We start from the raw sequence: 21,740 nt of genomic DNA on the forward strand, positions 1-21,740 counted from the left end.
GACCACCCTTACAAGAAATCCTCAAGGGAGTACTGGGTTTGGTTCCTGAAAAATAACTACCACTGCCATAAAAACCCAAGAAAAATCAAAACCCACTAGTATAATAAAAATGGCATTCATGAAGAGAAAACAATCAAACAAAAAGGCTATCTACAACCTAAGGAACCAACAAACACAGAAACCAAACAGTAAATCAGAAAGCAAGGAACAAAAGACAGCTAAGACAACCAAACAACCAATAAAATGCTAGGAATAAATCAACACCTTTCAATAACAACTCTTAATGTAAAAGGCTTAAATTCCCCAATCAAAAGACACAGACTGGCTGACTGGTTCAAAAAGGAGGACCCAACTACATGCTGCCTACAAGAGACCCACCTCACCCATAAAGATTCACATAGACTAAGAGTGAAAGGATGGAAAAAGATTTACCATGCAAACAGAAAAGAAAAACGAGCTGGAGTAGCTATTCTTATATCTGACAAAAGAGACTTTAAACTAAAAACCATAAAAAGAGACAATGAGGGACACTACTTAATGATAAAAGGACTGATTCATCAAGACGACATAACAATCGTAAATATGTACACACCCAATGTTGGAGCAGCCAGATTTATAAAACAAACTCTATTAGACCTAAAGAAGGAAATAGACACTAATACCATAATAGCAGGGGACCTGAACACCCCACTGTCAATATTAGACAGATCATCTAGGCAAAGAATCAGTAGAGAAACACAAGATCTAAACAAGACTCTAGACCAATTGGAATTGGCAGATATCTACAGAACATTCCATACAACAACCTCAGAATATTCATTCTTCTCATCAGCACATGGATCATTCTCCCGGATAGATCACATATTAGGTCACAAATCAAGTCTCAATAAATTCAAAAAAATTGCAATTATCCCATGTATTTTCTCAGACCACAATGGATTAAAACTAGAAATTAATAACAAACAAAACTCTGGAAACTATACGAACACATGGAAATTAAACAGCATTCTATTTAATGACATATGGGTCCAAGAAGAAATCAAGCAGGAAATCAAAAAATTTATTGAAACTAATGAAAACAATGATACATCATACCAAAACCTGTGGGATACTGCAAAAGCAGTATTAAGGGGGAAATTTATTGCATTAAATGCTCACCTCAGAAGAATGGAAAGATGGCAAGTGAACAACCTAACACTTCACCTTAAAGAACTAGAAAAACAAGAACAATCCAAAACTAAAGTTAGCAGACGGAAAGAAATCATTAAGATCAGAACAGAACTGAATGAAATTGAAACCCAAAAAACAATACAAAAGATCAATGAATCAAAAAGTTGGTTTTTTGAAAAGATAAATAAAATTGACAAACCATTAGCATGGCTAACAAAAAAAAGAGAGAAGACTCAAATAACAAAAATTAGAAATGAAAAAGGCGATATTACAACAGATTCATCTGAAATACAAGGAATCACTCGATACTACTATAAAAAACTATACGCCAATATATTTGAAAATCTGGAGGAAATGGATAAATTTCTGGACAGACACAAGCTCCCAAAACTGAACCATGAAGACGTAGAAAATTTGAACAGACCAATAACAATAAAGGAGATTGAAGCTGTTAACAGAAGGCTCCCAACAAAGAAAAGCCCAGGACCAGATGGATTCACAGCAGAATTTTGCCAAACATTCAAAGAGGAATTGACACCGATTCTTTACAAACTAGTCCAAAAGATTGAAACAGACGCAAATCTCCCAAACTCATTCTATGAAGCAAACATCATCCTGATACCAAAACCAGGTAAAGATATAACCAAAAAAGAAAACTACAGGCCGATATCCTTGATGAATATAGATGCAAAAATCCTCACTAAAATACTAGCAAACAGAATACAGCAACACATACGTAAAATTATTCACCACGATCAAGTGGGATTCATCCCAGGGATGCAAGGTTGGTTCAACATACGCAAATCAATAATGGGATACACCATATTAATAAAGTCAAACACAAGGACCATATGATCATCTCTATAGATGCTGAAAAAGCATTTGATAAAGTTCAGCACTCATTCATGACAAAGACCCTCTATAAGTTAGGTATAGAGGGAAAGTATCTCAACATAATTAAAGCCATATATGCCAAACCCACTGCCAATATCATCCTGAATGGGGAAAAGCTGAAAGCATTTCCTTTAAGAACAGGAACTATACAAGGATGCCCACTCGCACCACTCCTATTCAACATAGTGTTGGAAGTATTAGCCAGAGCAATCAGAAAAGAGAAGGAAATAAAGGGCATCCAGATTGGAAAAGATGAAGTCAAAATGTCCCTGTTTGCAGATGACATGATCCTATATATCGAACAGCCTAAAACCTCTACAAAAAAACTGTTGGAATTGATAAATGATTTCAGCACAGTAGCAGGATACAAAATCAACACACAAAAATCAGTAGCATTTCTTTTCTCCAATAGTGAACATGCAGAACGAGAAATCAAGAAAGCCTGCCCATTTACAATAGCCACCAAAAAAATAAAATACTTAGGAATTGAGTTAACCAAGGAGGTGAAAAATCTCTATAATGAGAACTACAAACCACTGCTGAGAGAAATTAGAGAGGATACAAGAAGATGGAAAGATATTCCATGCTCTTGGATTGGAAGAATCAACATAGTGAAAATGTCCATACTACCCAAAGTGATATACAAATTCAATGCAATCCCCATCAAAATTCCAAAGACGTTTTTCTCGGAAATGGAAAAAACTATTCAGACATTTATATGGAACAATAAAAGACCACGAATAGCCAAAGCAATGCTCAGCAAAAAAAATAAAGCTGGAGGCATAACACTACCTGACTTTAAGCTATACTACAAAGCTATAATAACCAAAACAGTATGGTACTGGCATAAAAACAGACACACTGACCAATGGAATAGAATAGAGAATCCAGAAATCAACCCACACACTTACTGCCATCTGATCTTTGACAAAGGCACCAAGCCTATTCACTGGGGAAGGGACTGCCTCTTCAGCAAGTGGTGCTGGGATAACTGGATATCAATATGCAGGAGAATGAAACTAGATCCATACCTCTCACCGTATACTAAAATCAACTCAAAATGGATTAAGGATTTAAATATACACCCTGAGACAATAAAACTTCTTAAAGAAAACATAGGAGAAACACTTCAGGAAATAGGACTGGGCACAGACTTCATGAATACGACCCCAAAAGCACGGTCAACCAAAGGAAAAATAAACAAATGGGATTATATCAAACTAAAAAGCTTCTGCACAGCAAAAGAAACAATTAAAAGGGTTAAAAGACAGCCAACAGAGTGGGAGAAAACATTTGCAAAATATACATCTGACAAAGGATTAATATCCAGAATATATAAGGAACTCAAACAACTTTACAAGAAGAAAACAAGCAACCCAATTAAAACATGGGCAAAAGAGCTAAGTAGGCATTTCTCTAAGGAAGATATCCAAATGGCCAACAGACATATGAAAAAATGCTCAACATCACTCAGCATCCGGGAAATGCAAATCAAAACCACATTGAGATACCATCTAACCCCAGTTAGGATGGCTAAAATCCAAAAGACTATGAACGATAAATGCTGGCGAGGCTGCGGAGAAAAAGGAACTCTCATACATTGTTGGTGGGACTGCAAAATGGTGCAGCCTCTATGGAAAATGGTATGGAGGTTCCTTAAACAATTGCAAATAGATCTACCATACGACCCAGCCATCCCACTGTTGGGAATATACCCAGAGGAATGGAAATCATCAAGTCGAAGGTATACCTGTTCCCCAATGTTCATCGCAGCACTCTTTACAATAGCCAAGAGTTGGAACCAGCCCAAATTCCCATCATCAGATGAGTGGATACGGAAAATGTGGTACCTCTGCACAATGGAATACTACTCAGCTATAAAAACGAATGAAATACTGCCATTTGCAACAACATGGATGGACCTCGAGAGAATTATATTAAGTGAAACAAGTCAGGCACAGAAAGAGAAATACCACATGTTCTCACTTATTGGAGGGAGCTAAAAATTAATATATAAATTCACACACACACATACACACACACACACACAAACCGGGGGGGGGGGAGAAGATATAACAACCACAATTGTTTGAAGTTGATACAACAAGCAAACAGAAAGGGTATTGTTGGGGGGGTGGGGGGGAGGAAGAAGGGAGGGAGGTTTTGGTGATGGGGAGCAATAATCAGCTACAATGTATATCGACAAAATAAAATTTTTTTAAAAAATGAGAAAAAAAAATTTTTTTTTTAAATAATAATAAAAATAAATAAATAAAATAAAATAAAATAAAATAAAAAAAAGACTCTGAACGATAAATGCTGGCGACGTTGCGGAGAAAAAGGAACTCTCATACATTGTTGGTGGGACTGCAAAATGGTGCAGCCTCTATGGAAAATGGTATGGAGGTTCCTCAAACAATTGCAGATAGATCTACCATACGACCCAGCTATCCCACTGATGGGAATATACCCAGAAGAATGGAAATCATCAAGTTGAAGGTATACCTGTTCCCCAATGTTCATCGCAGCACTCTTTACAATAGCCAAGAGTTGGAACCAGCCCAAATGTCCATCATCGGATGAGTGGATACGGAAAATGTGGTACATCTACACAATGGAATACTACTCAGCTATACAAACGAATGTTATACTGCCATTTGCAACAACATGGATGGACCTAGAGAGAATTATATTAAGTGAAACAAGTCAGGCACAGAAAGAGAAATACCACATGTTCTCACTTATTGGTGGGAGCTAAAAATTAATATATAATTCACACACACACACAAAAAAAAACTGGGCGGGGGGAAGAAGATATAACAACCACAATTACTTGAAGTTGATACGACAAGCAAACAGAAAGGACATTGTTGGGGGGGAGGGGGGAGGGAGGAGGGAGGGAGGTTTTGGTGATGGGCAACAATAATCAGCCACTATGTATATCAACATAAGAAAATAAAACAAAAATAAAAAATAAAAATAAAATAAAATTAAATTAAAAATTAGAAACTTTTGTGCATCAAAGGACACAATCAACAGTGAAATGGCAACTCACAGAATGGAGAAAATATATGCAAATCATATAGCTGATAAGGGACTGATATCCGGAATATATAAAGAACTCCTACAACTCAACAACAAAAAACCAATTAAAAAATGCGCAAAGGACTTGAACAGAAACTTTTCCAAAGAAGATATACAAATGTCCAACAAGTACATGAAAAGATGCTCAACAGCATAAATCATTAGGAAAGTGTAAATCAAAACCATAATGATACCTCTTCACAACCATTAGGATGGCTGTTATCAAAAAAAAAAAAAGTGCTGGTGAGGATGAGAGAAATTGGAACCTTTGTGCATTCCTGGTGGAAATGTAAAATGGTGCAGATGCTGTGGAAAACAGTATGGTGGTTTTTCAAAAAATTAAATATAGAATTACCATGTGATCCAGCAATTCTACTTCTGATATACAACCAATAGACATGAAAGCAACAATTCAAACAGATATTTGTACATCCATGTTCATAGCACCATAATTCGCAATAGCCAAAAAGTGAAAGCAACCCAAGTGGCCATCAAAGTATGAATAAATGAACAAAATGTGGCATATACATATAATGGAAAATTATTCAGCCTTAAAAATGGAAGGAAATTTTGTGGCATGTTACAATATAGTAAAATAAGTATTGTAATATAAGCCAGTCACGAAAGGACAAATTTCTCACAGCAGTCAAATTCACAGAGACAAAAACTAGAATGGTGGTTGCTAAGGGGTGGGAGTGTGGTAGAATGACGAGTTAGTGTTTAATGGGTACAGAATTTCAGATGGGGAAGATGGAAAAGTTCTAGAGATGGACGGTGATGATGATGGCAGCACAACAATGTGAATGTACTTAATGCCACTGAACTGTATACTTAAAAATAGTTGAAATGGTAAATTTTATATTATATTTTACCACAATCGTTTAAAAATAATTTTTAAAAAATTTCAAATCAATAAATAGGACTTAATCAAAAATTTTAAATGTTGCTAATTCAAAACACACATTTACAAAATGGCAAACAAGAGACTAAGAAAATATTTATAAAGCATATATATGCTATGCCCACACTTTGGCTTGGTAACTGGTTGATGGCACACTGACATTCATCAGAAAGATGAGAACATCAAGCCCTACTTTAATATGGACCAGCTAATAATAATGTGGTATTTTGTTTCCCACTGTTTCACTCAGATGTATAGCTTCCTCTAGGACCTCAACCCTCTTCCATGAGGTACTTTGAGGAAACTATACACTCAAGAAGGAAAACAAAACAAAAACCATGACAACGAGTTTCTAACTGAAAACTCATACTAGGGGCCCCAACTTTGCCTTAATCCTTAATACCTTATACCAAGTTTTAAGACATTTTAAAGAGGCAATAGATCCAAGAGCCCCTGATATAATCCCTGGGACATAATGGATGCTTAATAAATTTTAGTTTCCTTGGATACTAGAGCCTCGCTACTCAAAATGCAGTCCATAGGCCAGCAGTAAGTGTATCACCTGGGATGCTTTAGTGAAAAATCTTGGATCCCTCCATAGACCTACCAAATCAGAATCTGAACTTTAACAAGACCCCTAGGCAACTGCCATATGTACTCATGTTTCAGAAGCACTGCTGTTGAACAGGGCTCTGCAAACTTTTTCTGCAAAGAGCTCAATCATAAGTATTTTAGTCTTTACAGGCCAACAGGCAAAATCATGTAGATATTTGTGAAATGAGAGAAAACATTCTCACAAACTTATTACTGACAAAATCCAAGATATAATAACAACTGAGTATGATATCTTATAATACAAGTCTGCTAATAAAATGAAATACTTTTTGAGAGGTTAACACCTCACTTGATTGGGATTTCCTATTATCAAAGTAAGTTGCAAATACTTATCTGTTAATGCTGATCTGTAATGAGAGTGTGTGTATCTTTGAAAATGTCTTTTCACAGAGATAAGTACTGCCAAATATTGATATCAGCCCAAAGGCATATGACTTTAATCGAGCATATTCATTACTTGGAAGGAAGTTAATAGAATTCTATTAGATTCTTCTGATATTTGCCTTTCAGTATGTCGTTACCTTGCATATGTCACTTCCAATTGAAGGTTCGGTAGAAGTTCCTCAATTGTACACTTAAATGGATTCTGAAATATGGAAACTTTCTTTGCACTTGCATCAATGTCTGAAAAATGCTGCTGGAACTATAGTCAGAGGTTGTAAGATATATCCATGTAAATTCATGTGGGAATGAAGATCTAACTGCTTTGACAGTATGAGTAGTATACAAAACAGCATGACATTACTTGTGGTTCAAACATCAGTTTCCATTGAAATGACTTTATAGCAGTCTATGTATCACATATAAGTGCTTTTTTGCCTTGTAATTTTAGGTCAAATTCATTCAAGAACACTATCAAATCTGCAGAAAAAGCTAATTTCCAAAGCTAATCAGTATTTGAAAAAACTGGTTGGGGTGGTCCTCTTTGTTCAGAAAAATTTCAGTCTTAGTCTTTAGCTCAAACAATTGCAAAAAAATAAGAAAAAAAAGAAAAAACCAACTTTACCACTGCTAAGCCAGTCAGGATATTCAGGCTCTATTTCTAACAAAAATTCATGCAACTGATGCTAGTTAAGTCCATAAGAATGAAGGACTTCACAGTTGACAGCACCAATTCAATGACACTTGATAGGGCCGGCCTGTGGCTCACTCGGGAGAGTGCGGTGCTGAAGACACCAAGGCCACGGGTTCGGATCCTATATAGGGATGGCCGGCTGGCTCACTAGCTGAGCGTGGTGTTGACAATGACACTTGATAGATTCAAATGTTTTCTGCAAAGTAGCTGCTGATGAATGAATAACCATAGGTTATGAACACCTTACATTTTTACAAGCTTTGTAAATTTGTTCAATTAAGCCTTTTTCTGCTCCACACATATTTTCTCATCATTCACAGCACATCTTAGCAGATTCCACTTCACATTGTACTTAGTATTTTCTCAACTTAGAAAATATTCAAGCCTGTAGTTCTACAGACTATTCACAGAGGCTAATTTTTCTGCCACTTCACACTTAGCACTGACTCCTTGAATAAACAATAACTCACCAGTATCAATAACATGTCAGCTCATCAAGAGCCAAGGAAAACCACTCTAAATCATTTGTCTTGTTTTTTAATTGACTATTGATGATGCTTCAAATGTCCTCAACTCTTAAATCAGCTATTCTGGCCAAAAAGCTAATAGTTTAAAACAAGCCTATTTTCTCTGGACATAATTTTTCAACTGCTACAATAAAACACAATTTAATTCACTCAACATCAGTAAATAGTTCTCCTTGTCTGGCAAACAAAAGAGCCATTTGGAAGCTTATTTTAATGGGAGCCTCATTTTCACTTTTATTTTTATTAAGGAATTATGCTGTTATGAGATATTACATCTTAAATTTTCTAATTTTTCTGATGTTGCTCTCCTGAGAGTTGGGCATACTCTGGTATATGCTTAGTCTAGTAATTTCAACATATATTGTATTCTTCTGTCACAGCTATAGTGTCACTGCCTAATAAGAACAATGTTTTGCTATCTAATAACAAAATAATCCATACTCCACTGTGCCTTAAAACCAAGCCACACACAGTCCATTTTTCTCTTCTTTTCTTGTTTTGACATGATGGATATGCACTGGTAATAAAACAAAAAAGTAATAAAAACAATATGAAAAAGAAACAAACTCGATATAATCAAAAAACATATTACATCACATCTAACAAATATAGCCTACAAAACATTTTTTGTTGCAGACAAGGAATATTTACACAAAAAGCCCCTATGTTTTACCATAAAGAAAAGTCCCAAATTTCAAAAAAGTAAAACCTTATAGATTTAATTCTTACTACAGTGGCATTAAATTACAATTCAGTAACAGAAAAAATCTAGAGAAACCCTACATGTTTAAAAATTAAGAAATATATTTCTAAATAACCCATTAATCAAAGAATAATGGAAATTAAATGTTTTGAACTGAATAAAACATTACCACACATACACACAACATACAAATACATACATATATGGATATACATACACATATCAAAACTTGGGGAAGAATGTCACTGAATTATACATTTTAAATTTAATGATGTATAAATATCATCCTGATTTTTTTTTTTTTTTTTTTTTTTTTTTGTCTTTTTCGTGACCGGTACTCAGCCAGTGAGCACACCGGCCATTCCTATATAGGATCCAAACCCACGGCGGGAGCGTCGCTGCGCTCCCAGCTCTGCATTCTCCCGAGTGCGCCACGGGGTCAGCCCAAATATCATCCTGATTTTTAAAAAAAAATAAGAGAGGACACTAAACCCATGCTTTGAGAACTTTCTAACCTCAAATACACATATATTGGGAGGGGGAGGCTGAAAATCCAAGTTTATGTAAAAATTACGTATTGTCTGTCCTCTCCAAAGCTCATGTTGAAATTTAATCCCCACTGTGACAGGACAAAGAGGGTGGGAAATACAACTATAGTATCTGAAAGGTAGGGCCTTTAAGGAGTGACTGGATCACAGGGCTACGCTCTCATCAATGGATTAATCCATTCAGAGATTAATGCATTAATGTTAATGAATTAATAGTTTACCAAGGGAGTGGACTGGTGCCTCTATATGGAGAGGAATAGAGACATGAGCACATGAATACATTCTTGCTCTCTCCCCATGTGATGCCCTGTGCTGCCTTGGAACTCTGCAATGGGTCCCACCAGGAAGAAGGCCCTCACCAGATGTGTGCCCTTAACCTTGGACTTCCCAGCCTCCAAAACTGTAAGAAACAAATTCCATTTCTTTATAAATTACCCAGTTTCAGGTATTCTGTTATAATATAAACAACAGAAAACTAAGACACCAAGAGCTAAACGTTTGTCACAAAAGTATAGAAAAAGAACAAATTAAATCCAAAGAATGATGAAGGAAAACAATAAAAATTAGAAAAAAATCAATTAAATTTTTAAAAATGTAGAAAGAATGAATAGAACTAAAAGTTAATTCCTCAAAGACTAGTAGTTTATTATTATTTTATTATGGTAAGACTGATAAGGAAAAAAAAAAAAAGACAAGACAGACACAGCAACTACCTGGAATGAAAAAAAGGACATCACTACAGAGCCTACAGACATTAGAAAGCTGACAAGAAACTATTATAATTTTATGCAGACACATTTGAAATTTCAGATAAAATGGAGAAATTCCTAGAAAAAAAACAATTTACCAAATCTGATATGAAAGTTGAAACTCTGAAGAGTCCTAAGACATTACAGAAATTAAAGAAATTGCTTAAAATTTCACTGAGAAAACTCCAGGCCTAAATGGCTTTGCCAGTGAATTTTACCAAAATTCAAGGAAGCGATAACACACCCTTCCTTACATAAATTCGTTGAGATAATGGTAAAAGAAAAAGCGCTTCCCAACCCATTTTTATAAAGCCAGTGTTACCCTGATAGAACACCTGACAAGGACATTATAAAAAAGGAAACTTACAAACCTATCTGATTCATGAACATAGGTACAAATATACAAAACAAAAAATCAGATGGTAGGGCCGAGCCCGTGGTGCACTTGGTAGAGTGCTGCGCTGGCAGCACGGCGACACTCCCGCCGCGGGTTCGGATCCTATATAGGACTGACCAGTGCCGGTCACGAAAAAACGACAAAAAAAAAAAAAAAAAATCAGATGGTATATGAGCTAAGAACAATCCTTCAAAAAATAATTTGGCAATATTTTTTGAAAGCCTTAAAATTGTTTTATACTCTTTGCTCTGATAATTTCATAACTGAGAATCTAGTCTTAAAAAAAAAAAAGAAAGCTTTTACTCAGATAGTCACTATATTATCTGTAAAAGCCATAAAATAAAAAAATAAAAACAAATAAATAGAAAAGAAATAACCTACTTCCTACAGTTAAGTTGTTTTTGTTCACCCATTATCCCTTCCTCAGGAAAACTACACTTTACCCAATCCATATGATATCAAGAGGACTGTCAATCACAGTTTTCTATGGGTTCCCCAACTCACCCTACCCACACACACAGCAGCTGCCCTTGCTGTACCACATCTCCCACGTCCCAAAGATTAGTTAAGGAATTGACAATTAGAATAGATCAGCACCAACCCAGAACTGGCATGGGACATCAGGAAACAGAAGTTGTCTTTCAAATCTGGTTGCTAAGCTAAAGGTATGTGTCTGGGGTCCAGAAGTAAGAGGCTAGAAAAACAGAAATGGAGACAGAAGTTCAATGATATCTGAGATCTTGGATCTAGTCCATTCTGTTCCACTCACAATCCCAGTTACATGAACCAAGAAATTCATTTTTTAACTTAACAAAACTGTGTTTTTATCACATGTATACAAAAGAATCATGACTAACATACTACCTAAAGAAGAATGGTTAACTAATTATAATACATCCATTCAATGGAATAACATTGACAGTCAGAATAGTATAACTATTAAGAGCATGCACTCAAGAGCCTAGTCTGAATCCTGATTCTGCTACATATTCTCTGTGTTCTTGGGGACATTACTTAACCTCTCTTCACCTCAATTTCCTCATCAATAAAACAGGGATAATAATATCATTTAGTTCATATGAGTAAATGAGTTACTATTTACAAAGTGTCCAAAACAGTGTCTAGCGTTAATAAATATCTGCATTTTCTTTTTGAAGATCTCATTTGGCTTTATTGAGATTCTAGAATCGGGTGACATGTTATTCCATAAAATAGAATAAGTCTTCCAATATAAGTATAAAAGTGGTATACAAAGTTGACTAAGCCAAAAGATTTAAAAAATCTGTGCACAGAAAAGGGAAAAACTGTATGTTTTAAGATGCAAATATACACTATCCAAAAAAAAAAAAAAAAAACCCAACAACACTAAACTAAAACATGCCTGTGGTCTCATGAGACAGGATGATTATGGTTAGATTAGCTTCACACAAACCCCTATGACCTTCCCCAGTGGCACTACATTCATCATCAGGTAGGAAGCACATACACAGTGTCAAGTGGGGAATCATGAAATCACACAATGTATCCCACTTAACAATACCATCACTTACCAAGTAAAGCTTAGGAATTTACACCCAAGAGTTGTTTGTCATTTTCTCCAGCTAATTAATTTCTAAGGAAAGGCACAAATTTATGAGTACAACGAATTCTTAATAACCCATACAGATGAAGAGGAACAAATATCACAAGTCATCCCTCCAAAACACTCATATTTGGCTTTCTAATGAATCTTTGTAGAATATAATCACTTTTATTTAAAAACAATATATAACTTGCCTTCTTGAAATTCTCAGTATTTCAGACCTCATAATGAAGCCACACTGGGAATATTTAATTCAAGTTTCACAATCTACCACATGGATCCACTGTGAGTATCTTTCCACTCCATGATTTGAATTCCTATCAACCCATTCAAATTCTCTCAGCCTCTCATTAGGTTTTCTATGTAAGGAATTTTCTTTTTGGGGAAACAACAGAACTAAAACTAAGGGTTTTAAAAAATACTACTTACAGAGATGAGCCAGATTGTGTTTCAAGCCTCTTTTTCCTGCCAATATTGAATACTAATAACAAAGATCTGTGATTAAGACATCACAATTTAGTTCAGAGCCTTTTCCTATCGGGTTATAAAGCCTGTTATGGTTCTAGTGGGCTTATAAGGGCAAATATTAAGATAAATGGAATTCCAAATTAGATTGCCAAACATGAAAATAAGATTTTTCATTGATGTATCTCTAACATTTTTCATGAAGGGACTAAACTTATCTTTAAAAAAAGAAAAGAAAAGAAAAGAAAGAAATGTAAGAGATTTGCACAGCTGGTATAGCTCTCTAAATTGGGTTGTTTGGTTTAGTTTTCTTTTTTTTTTAATCTTATCTTCACACATGTATTAAACTCATGCAAAAAAACTTAACAAAAGTTCAAAGGTAAATTAAATGAGCCTAAAAATTGATTAGTAAATTAAATTTGTTATAGAAAAACTAAAAAGTTACTCAAAACCAAATTTCCTTATCTTAGGCAATGTACCCTCGTGATTAAAATACACAGACTTGTTCAAGTCCCAGCCCTATCATTTATTTACTACTTTAGGTCACACTGGGCAAATGACTTCACTTCTCTGTGCTTCAATTTCCTCAGCTGTAACATGGGAATAATTGTATATATTTCACAGAGTTATGACATTAAATGGATTAACGTGCAAAATCAACAAATTTTAGCTATTATTGTTACTGTTATTCATATCAAGCTCTAAAATATAAGAATTTAAAGAATTACTAAAATAAGCATACCAAGAAATACATATATGATACATGTAACTGGGTCTGAAATATGTGCATACCAAGACATACATATATGATACATGTAACTGTCCTTCAACAAAACTTTTAGTTGGGTGCCAGCTCTGTAGAGGATGTCCTACTGTGATTGGGAATATGGGAATGAACAAAACATAGTATCTGAATTCAAGACCTTTCTGTATAGGACGCAATATAAACAAAACTATAATAAAAGGTAGCATGATAGAGGTGCTATGGAAATAGACAATCCTGTGGGACACCAAAGAACACAGGTACCTAACTAGGGGCAAACACAGGGGTCCAGGCTGAGATATATTCCAGAAATATTTTCTGAGGAGCAATCACCTAGTTATTTAATTTCAGGGCATCACATTGTTATTTATGTAATTTACATAGCTCTTAATATATTCATAACAGTATTTTAGTATGTAAATCACTTAAAAAAACAAGACCACCCAGCACACTACTTACCATGCTCATAAATAAACTTAAATACACTTTGGTAATAATGAAGATAAAACTATCTTTGGTAATAATGAAGATAAAACCAAAATATGACCTTGTTTCTTTGAGAAACATTTTTCACCAACAAATGAAAGCTACAAATTTTCCCCTAATAAACCATATTAGGACTAATATTACAAGAATGACAATATTTTTGAGCTGGAAGAGACCTTTGAGAGCCTCTAATCCAACCCCCTCATTTTACAGATGAAAAGAAACTACAAAGTATAATGGAAAAAGCACTAATCTAAGAGTCAGAAACTGAATTTTGGTCCCAATTTTTACAGTGAGAGTCTGGGCAAACTATCTAAGTTTCCTCATCTGTAAAACGAGAGGTTTGTACTAGACTGCTTCCAAGGTCCCTTTCAGCTTTGTAAATCTCATTTATGAAACTGAAGCAAAGAGATGAGCAAGCGCCCAAGGTCACACAACCAGTTAATGGCAAAGTTGGCACTACACTTGGACTCCAACTACAATCACTTTCTCATCTATATCATACTTCTTCTTCTCCTACTTCATAACATTATTCTAACTTATTCCAAGATTCTTAGAAATTATTAATAAACATGAAGGAGTTTATGAAACTAGACAACTTATTTTTATAGCTCTTCTGTACAACATAAACTTCAAATCCAAATGCAATGAGTACATGAAGTCTCAAGCTAGGTGTCACTTACACATTAAACTGACCTCAAGAATGTTGTAAGAATTTATGCTTAACTCCCCACCACCTAAAAATCCAAAACACAGAGAGATTATGTTCCATATAAAATTAAAATATGAATTATTACAATTAATAATAAATATTACATGTACAATTCTCTGTGTAAAACAAGAAAATTCTTCATTTTTATGTCCTGGTTATATTTAATATGCATTTTTAAATTCAAGAGAGATCAATTTAAACACGTTTCCTTTATGTTTCCCCTTTTCAGACTCTCTAGCTTTAGAAACATTAGAATAGTTTAACTATATTACTTCTGAAAGCATATAAACAATTACAGATAGACTATATAATGTTTATAGTTTCCCTTTCAAAATTGAAAACCAGACCCCTACAGTATTCTAAAATTCTGTGCTCAAGTATATTACAAATCTACTAAAGTGTATTATAAACAGCATTTGGTTCCCTAAAATGTCTTCAAAGCTTATTATATCTCAGAGGGAATTTAGCAAGATTTCAGGAAGACTAATTGTGTTAACTCCAAAAAATACAGGAAAATCCTCAGAGGAAAAGCACAATAAAAATGCAAAATAGTAATAAAGCCAACAATAGCTTCATACTACTGATTTGAGAGAATATTCAAACACGTTAATGGATACATAAGTACAGTTTAACTACATTTAGGAATTGCTAAAGCATCACAATGTTTACATTTTTAAATTGGATGGAACCTTAAGTCACTTAATCCAATAGCACCCAATATAAGAATCTACAGAATTTATCTCTACTTCCCCCAAAAAATGTTCCTGTAGGCAGTCTTAAATTCTTACAGCTAAATACTTCTTTCCATTGTTGGACAAGTCTAGTTGCTACACAGTTCTTACATTCTTGTCAAAAAATTATACTGAACTCTATCTAGGTCTTCCTAACTTTAACCTGCTGGCCTGCCTTCTAAAACAGGAGAATGTTCTCTCTCCTACTTATGTTTTTGAAAAAAGAGAGAATATTCTGTCTTCTACTTATGTTTTTGAAATATCTAAAGACAGCAATCACGTCTCCCACCCTTTACTCTCTTCTTTAGATTAAATGCATGGTCCACAGACTTCCTGTGCGTCCTGAAGACACTTGTGGAGTACAATGTACTTCCACATTGCAAATAACCTTTTTTAAAAAAACTGACACTTGTCGAATTTTGGTGTAATATCAAAGAATGCTCACTGAAAAGGCTATTAAATATTTATTCCTTTTTCAACTACTTATCTATGTGAAGCTGGATTCTCTTCACATAATCAAAACATATCACAATGGAGGGGAGATACAGAAGCATATCACAACAGACTGAAAACAGAAGCAAAATCCAGCTGACTTCTAGTAAGTCAGAAATTAAAGTGATTTACAAAAATACTAAAAAATGCCACTAGCTTCACCAAGTTTTTTGTTTTAGAACAAACAAAAACAATAAAACAATATATTTATTCTTCATAAAAACAAGTTTTTGTTAACATGTAATCGGATTACTGTTATTTTTAAATAAGTATTTTTGAAATTGTCACTTAATTTCTAATATAGCAAATATTAATAGACATGAGCCATATAAAAAAATGCCTTTGGGGTCCTCAATAAGTTTTAAGACAGTAAAGGGGCCCTGAAACCAAAAAAGACTATTTCTCATGAGCAGATTTCCAGATGTCTAACTACCCTGGTTTCTCTCTTTTCTCTCTCTCCTCTGATATGTAAATGTGCCTGTGTAAAGGAGGCACCTACCACATATCTATTCAAAAGCTAGAATCCTTAAACATACAACCTTGACCTCCTCTACCTAGTGGTTTTATGAAATTAAAGGCCTGTACAGCCATCTGGGTACATCTTCATTTTTAACTTCTCTCTATAAGTACTCAATCATTTGGAATCAAATATTTTAATTCTTCTATCTAGGGAACATAATCTTTAAATATGAAAAGAGAGCAACAGTTTACTGTACTGTGATATCATCTTTTTGATCCAACAGCTTTCACTATTTACAAAAAAGTAAAGCAAATTATTCATAACTGGCAGAATAGAACAGAAAAGAAAATGCTAGTATTTTGTATAACAAATCATTAGATTCTTAGCAATAACCCATTCAAAAGTACCCATGTACAGATATGCAAAAAAAAAAAAAAAAAAATCTGCTTATCTAGCCAATATGACACTAGGTTCCTAGACTTCAGCAAAGCAAAACTGACCTTTATTTGAAAACTTACTTAATTTCTTAACTCCCCGCCCCCTTACTCACAAGATTAGAGAAGACAAAATGGGACGGAGATTACAGGTTTAAAAGATCCAACAGAAAATCTAGAGCTACATTGCTAAGCACCACTAAGAGAACTTCAAGATTGATAAATGAAAAGCTTTAGTACCAAGAGAGGAAAGAAAGTAGTCTACACATTATTTATCATATAAATTTCTAAATTCTAATAGATTCTTAAATTATATTATTTAAAGCTGTATTTTATTTGTAATCAAATAAAACTATATAAATATGATTATGGGAATAGGATAAGAAAGGGAAGAAGAAAACCAAAATATAGAGCATTAAAAATAATCAGATTATAATCTTAGATTTTTGGTTTCAAATATATCAGAACTTCAAAATAAGCTGAAGTAACCGTACAGATATTTATGGCATATCTTTAAAAATAAGCCGTTTCAAAGCTAACTTTGTTTAAAAGTTCATCACATATATAATATTTATTTATGTACACATAATGTGTACTTCTCTGAAGTTTAAATTTTTCTATTACTATCAGTTAAATTAAGTTGGCTCAATTTTTCAAGAAACAAAGTTTGTTCTCTCCTTGAAACATACATTCAACACATTCAAGTTCCATTAATATTAATGGTTCTTACTAGCAGCCACTAGAAGTCAAAAGCTCTCTCAAACTTCAGTTTATTTACACAACATATTGACATGTATAGCTGTAAAAGGTGCTAAACACTTGTTAAAGAAATAAAAACTAGAATTCTACTCAATAGAAAACGTTTCTCTCTTGATAGCTGGGTGCTTCATAAATGCAATTCCTGTTAGTATTAGTAAAATCTCAGTATACAGCACCAAGCTTCAAAATGAATATAAAACCCTGGAGAAGATTAACATAGTTTTAACTTACACACTGGTTGGTCGAAAAGAAATATTTCACTGTGGCCATACAGGTGCTTGGTGTGAAGTATAACTTTCACAAAAGCATGTCCTATTATTTCAGGAGTTAACAGAGACACACTACTTTAGGTTACATACAAATATATTAAAATTTAAACTGCAGGGGGAAATTCTGATTAGGTGAAAGTTTAAGCTACATTATTCCAGTCCCTCAATATTTTCAAAAATCAGGAAAAATGGAGAATAGCACAGACGAGTTTTTTAACTGGGGTTGAAATAATCTCAGAAACTCACAATCTAGATTTTGCGGCTCACAAATTCCCAGTACTGACAATACATGTCAACGGATGAACAGTTATTCAACACTATGTCTTCAGTATCTAGTACAGGGCTGGCACATAGCAATAGCTCAATAAACATTTAAGAAATTAACGAATGAATCATAAAAAGGTAAATAGCCTTAAAAAATAAAAACGGTCTTTCTCAATTCAGAACACCGTCATTAAGCATCTTAAAATACAGACAATAGTAAAAGCAGGCTAAAAGCACCAACTGCTCTATTTACAAGGTACATTTTGTAACATTCGTTTACAAATTTTCAAGTGCAAAAAAGAAAGATCATCAGATGTACTAAATGAGTCATTCAGTAAATAAACTTTTACCTTCTAATAATGAAAACTCGGTATTGGGGTGATGAGATGAAAGCGGAAAATGTCTGTCAACGTATTCCGCATGTATAATGGTTGCCATAAATCAAACCTTTCCGTGAATTTTCTAGAGCATATTCATGCCAATCTTTGAGCCTATTGTCACTTTCACACATGCTCACAGGAACAAAATGACAAAGAATGCCATGCCTGAATCAAAGGATTTAGGGCACAAAACACTTGATTAACAATTGTCAAGGCTCTGAATACTAAATATCGACAGGTATTTTAAAAATAAATTAATCCCACCAGTTCCTACATAAATCAAAGCTCTTGATTCCTTTAAAACATTCACCAGACTGTTGGACTTCCAGACTTTTTCTGGTTTTTGTTTTTCTGAAAACAAGCCTACAATCTCCTTGTGTGAGACAACTGGGAGTGAAAAACCTATTTATCAATTGCTGATGAATACCCTAAGTGTTTTCCAGACAAAAGAGCGTTAAAAAGAGAATCCATGCACATTTATTCTTCCCCCATAAACGCCTGTTCTCCCAAATTTCATTTTATGTCGTATACGTAAAGTTAAACACCACCAAGTTGAAATTTTAGTCAAAAGCACTCCGGTGCTTTACTAGCTGTGTAACTGCTACATCTGGTGGCAGCACACTTGCAAGCAAGAAGCCCGAAAACTTAAGAAAACAATTGCAACCGATCTGGTGCGTGTCTACAGTAACCTTTACGCAGATATTTCCCACAAAACCCACGACTCTGTCAGAGAAGAACAGTAGCCTACTTGCAGTACAGGAGATAAGGCACAAACACGCAGGAGTCGATGGCGAAGGAGGGAAAGTTGCAACCATCTGGAGGGGTGGTTTAAGAAACCTGCCCACGAGTCAGTCTGTCGTTTAAACTGCTCTAGGGGACCAAGCAGGGGATCAAAGTCTGCCTAGATAATTTCAGCGTCTCTCCCCCAAAGCTCAGAGACCCGGCAAGCGAGGGGCATCCTCCAGATCCCGGGCAGCAAAGCTCGCAGAGTGGGGACCGCCTCTATGGGAGGAGTGCGCGGTGCAAGGGGAGGGGGCTCGAGGATGAATGCTTCAACGGAAGGGAAAACCCACCAGAGACCGGAGGCCAGGAGGTTAAGAGTACCGAGTTTACTAGCAAATGGAGCAGAAAGGGGCTCGCGTCGGGGGGAGGCTTCCCACCCTCGCAAGACTGCCTCCTAGGAACCCCAGGCGAGTCTGCGCGCCTCGCCCCGTCCCCACCAGCGCGCACCCCTTCGTTAGTCTCCTTCGCCACCCGCGAACCACCACCTACAGCCAGCGCACTACCTCCCCGGGGCCGGGCGGCCTCGCGTCCACCTCGCCACCATCCCCCACCCCGGGGTCGAACGGAGGAGACCCGGGGAACACGGGGGCCGCGGCGCAGGAGGGGAGGCCCGCGAGAGGGCGCGGGAGCAGCGGCGCTTACCTTCCCTGGGCCTCCCGGATGGCGGCGTGTGATTCAGCAGGGACCTGGCTGCCGCCGCCGAGCCCGGGGTTGGAGACGTGGAGAGCTGGGACCAAGATGGCGGCCCCTCCAAACTTCCACTGCTACTTTGGACACTCATCAAGCTACTTTCTGGGAACCCGACTCCCCCCCTGCGACGGCAGCGGCGGCAACGGCACCGGCACCCGCCTCCGTCATGGCGGGGGCCGCGCTGAGGGCGAGCGAGAGAGTGAGGGCAGGGAGGGGAGAGTCAAGGGGATGGGGGAGGAAACCGAGAAGAGGGGAGGTGGGGAGGGGAGAGGTGAGGGAAGCAGAGGGACGGGGAGGAAGGAAAGGGGGAGAAGCGAGGGAACGGGCGGGCGCGCAGGAGAAGAGGCGGAGGGAAGGAGCGCGGCGGCAGAGGCGTCGAGGGGGCGCCCGCTGGGACCGGGGTCTGAGCGCGGGCGGAGCACGGGCTGCGCCGGCCGACACTTCCGCGGGCGGAACCTGCCGACACCTCTGCAGTGCGTCGGCCCCCGGCGTCGCCCGGGTGGCGGCGGCGGCAGCGGCAGCGGGCTGTGGGTGGCGGCTGAGGCGGCGGGGTAACCTCTGCATCAGTTACAGGCAGCGGCGGCGTCACGCGCCGCCTGTGCAAACACTATCGCGAGGCTCCTGCGCCTCCGGTAGCGGCGGCAGCGGCGGCCGCGGGAGCGGGAGCAGGCATGGGGGAGGGACCTGCCAGGGGCGGGGGGTGGGGAAAGAGCGAGCGCGCGAGAGAGGAGAAGCGGGCGCCAGGGCTCCCCTGGCGCACCCGCGGATCGCGGCGCAGCGCGGGAGCCCGTGGTGGGCGGCCACGCGTGCGTGGGGGCGGCTTCCCCGAGCCGGCCGGAGGGAGGCGCGCCCCGCACGAGTCCCCGAGGTGCCGCTCGGCTCCCGCGCCGCTGCCACCTGACTCTCCTTTTCTCCCGCGGAAGCGCGCCTGACTCCCGACCGACACCCAGCCTGGGGAGCAATGCTGCTGCTCTCGCTCGGCTGTCGATTCTCAGGAGTTTGGTGTGATCGTTTCTCAAAATGGAACTGAAAAGTTGAGAGTTGCTTCTCTCTTGCTCCTCTGCACTATGGAAGAAAACCTGTGTGTGCCTTCTCGTCTGCACAATGGGAGTAATTACCGAATAAAAGAAAATAAGGGGGGGGCGGGGTGTTGAGAAAAATTTATATCTAATGTTTTCTAAAAAAGAAAGAATCTTAATAAAGGAATTGAAAATTACTAGCGGTTTTGTAGACTATATGTGCGGCATAGCAGTTCTTCGTTTTAAAACAGTAAGTGGAAAATCTAAATAGAAAAATTTGATTACAGAATTCACATATTTAGGAAAACTATACAGCGTTCATCTTGAAGAGGGTATGGTTTCCAAAAAGTTCCAACTTGTTTCTAGTGCCGCCGCTGAGTCCTGACTACAAAATCCCAAAACAAATTACAGCATTTGCTAAAAGTTATAGATACAGTGTAGCTTTTTACACACCCACACACGTACACACACAACAGGGCTATCTTGTACGTAAAAGAGCAGTCTAATAGTTCAGAAAAAGTATGACAAAGTTATTACTCTCTTTAAAAAACCAAATTGAATAGAACACTAATAAGATTATGATATAGAGCAACTGTACAGACATGAGGAAATGGCATGATTACCAACGGGACAAAAATGTCATTTCTATTTTTTATTTTTATGACTTTGCATTTCTCATAGTAATGTTTTGTTCAGATAAACTCATACTCGTATGGAACCTTGGTTGTCAGTTATCTCCAGAAGTAATTTTAGTTTTCTTCTGCTTCAGATTCTTCAGTGAGTTTTTA

The 21,740-nt window shown here is 37.2% G+C and overlaps 1 protein-coding gene across 1 annotated transcript in view; it reads right to left on the minus strand.

The window, feature by feature from the left end:
- TLK1 (tousled like kinase 1) overlaps positions 1-20,154 on the minus strand; it is a 130,214-nt gene extending 110,060 nt beyond the window's left edge. The window contains exon 1 of the mRNA XM_063089928.1: positions 19,886-20,154. Coding sequence (XP_062945998.1) covers positions 19,886-20,024 — 139 coding nt within the window. The 5' untranslated portion in view covers positions 20,025-20,154. The remainder of the gene's footprint in view (positions 1-19,885) is intronic.
- Positions 20,155-21,740: the final 1,586 nt, after the last annotated feature.

The sequence above is a fragment of the Cynocephalus volans genome, chromosome 1 (genome assembly GCF_027409185.1).
Source record: "Cynocephalus volans isolate mCynVol1 chromosome 1, mCynVol1.pri, whole genome shotgun sequence".
NCBI lineage: Eukaryota > Metazoa > Chordata > Mammalia > Dermoptera > Cynocephalidae > Cynocephalus > Cynocephalus volans.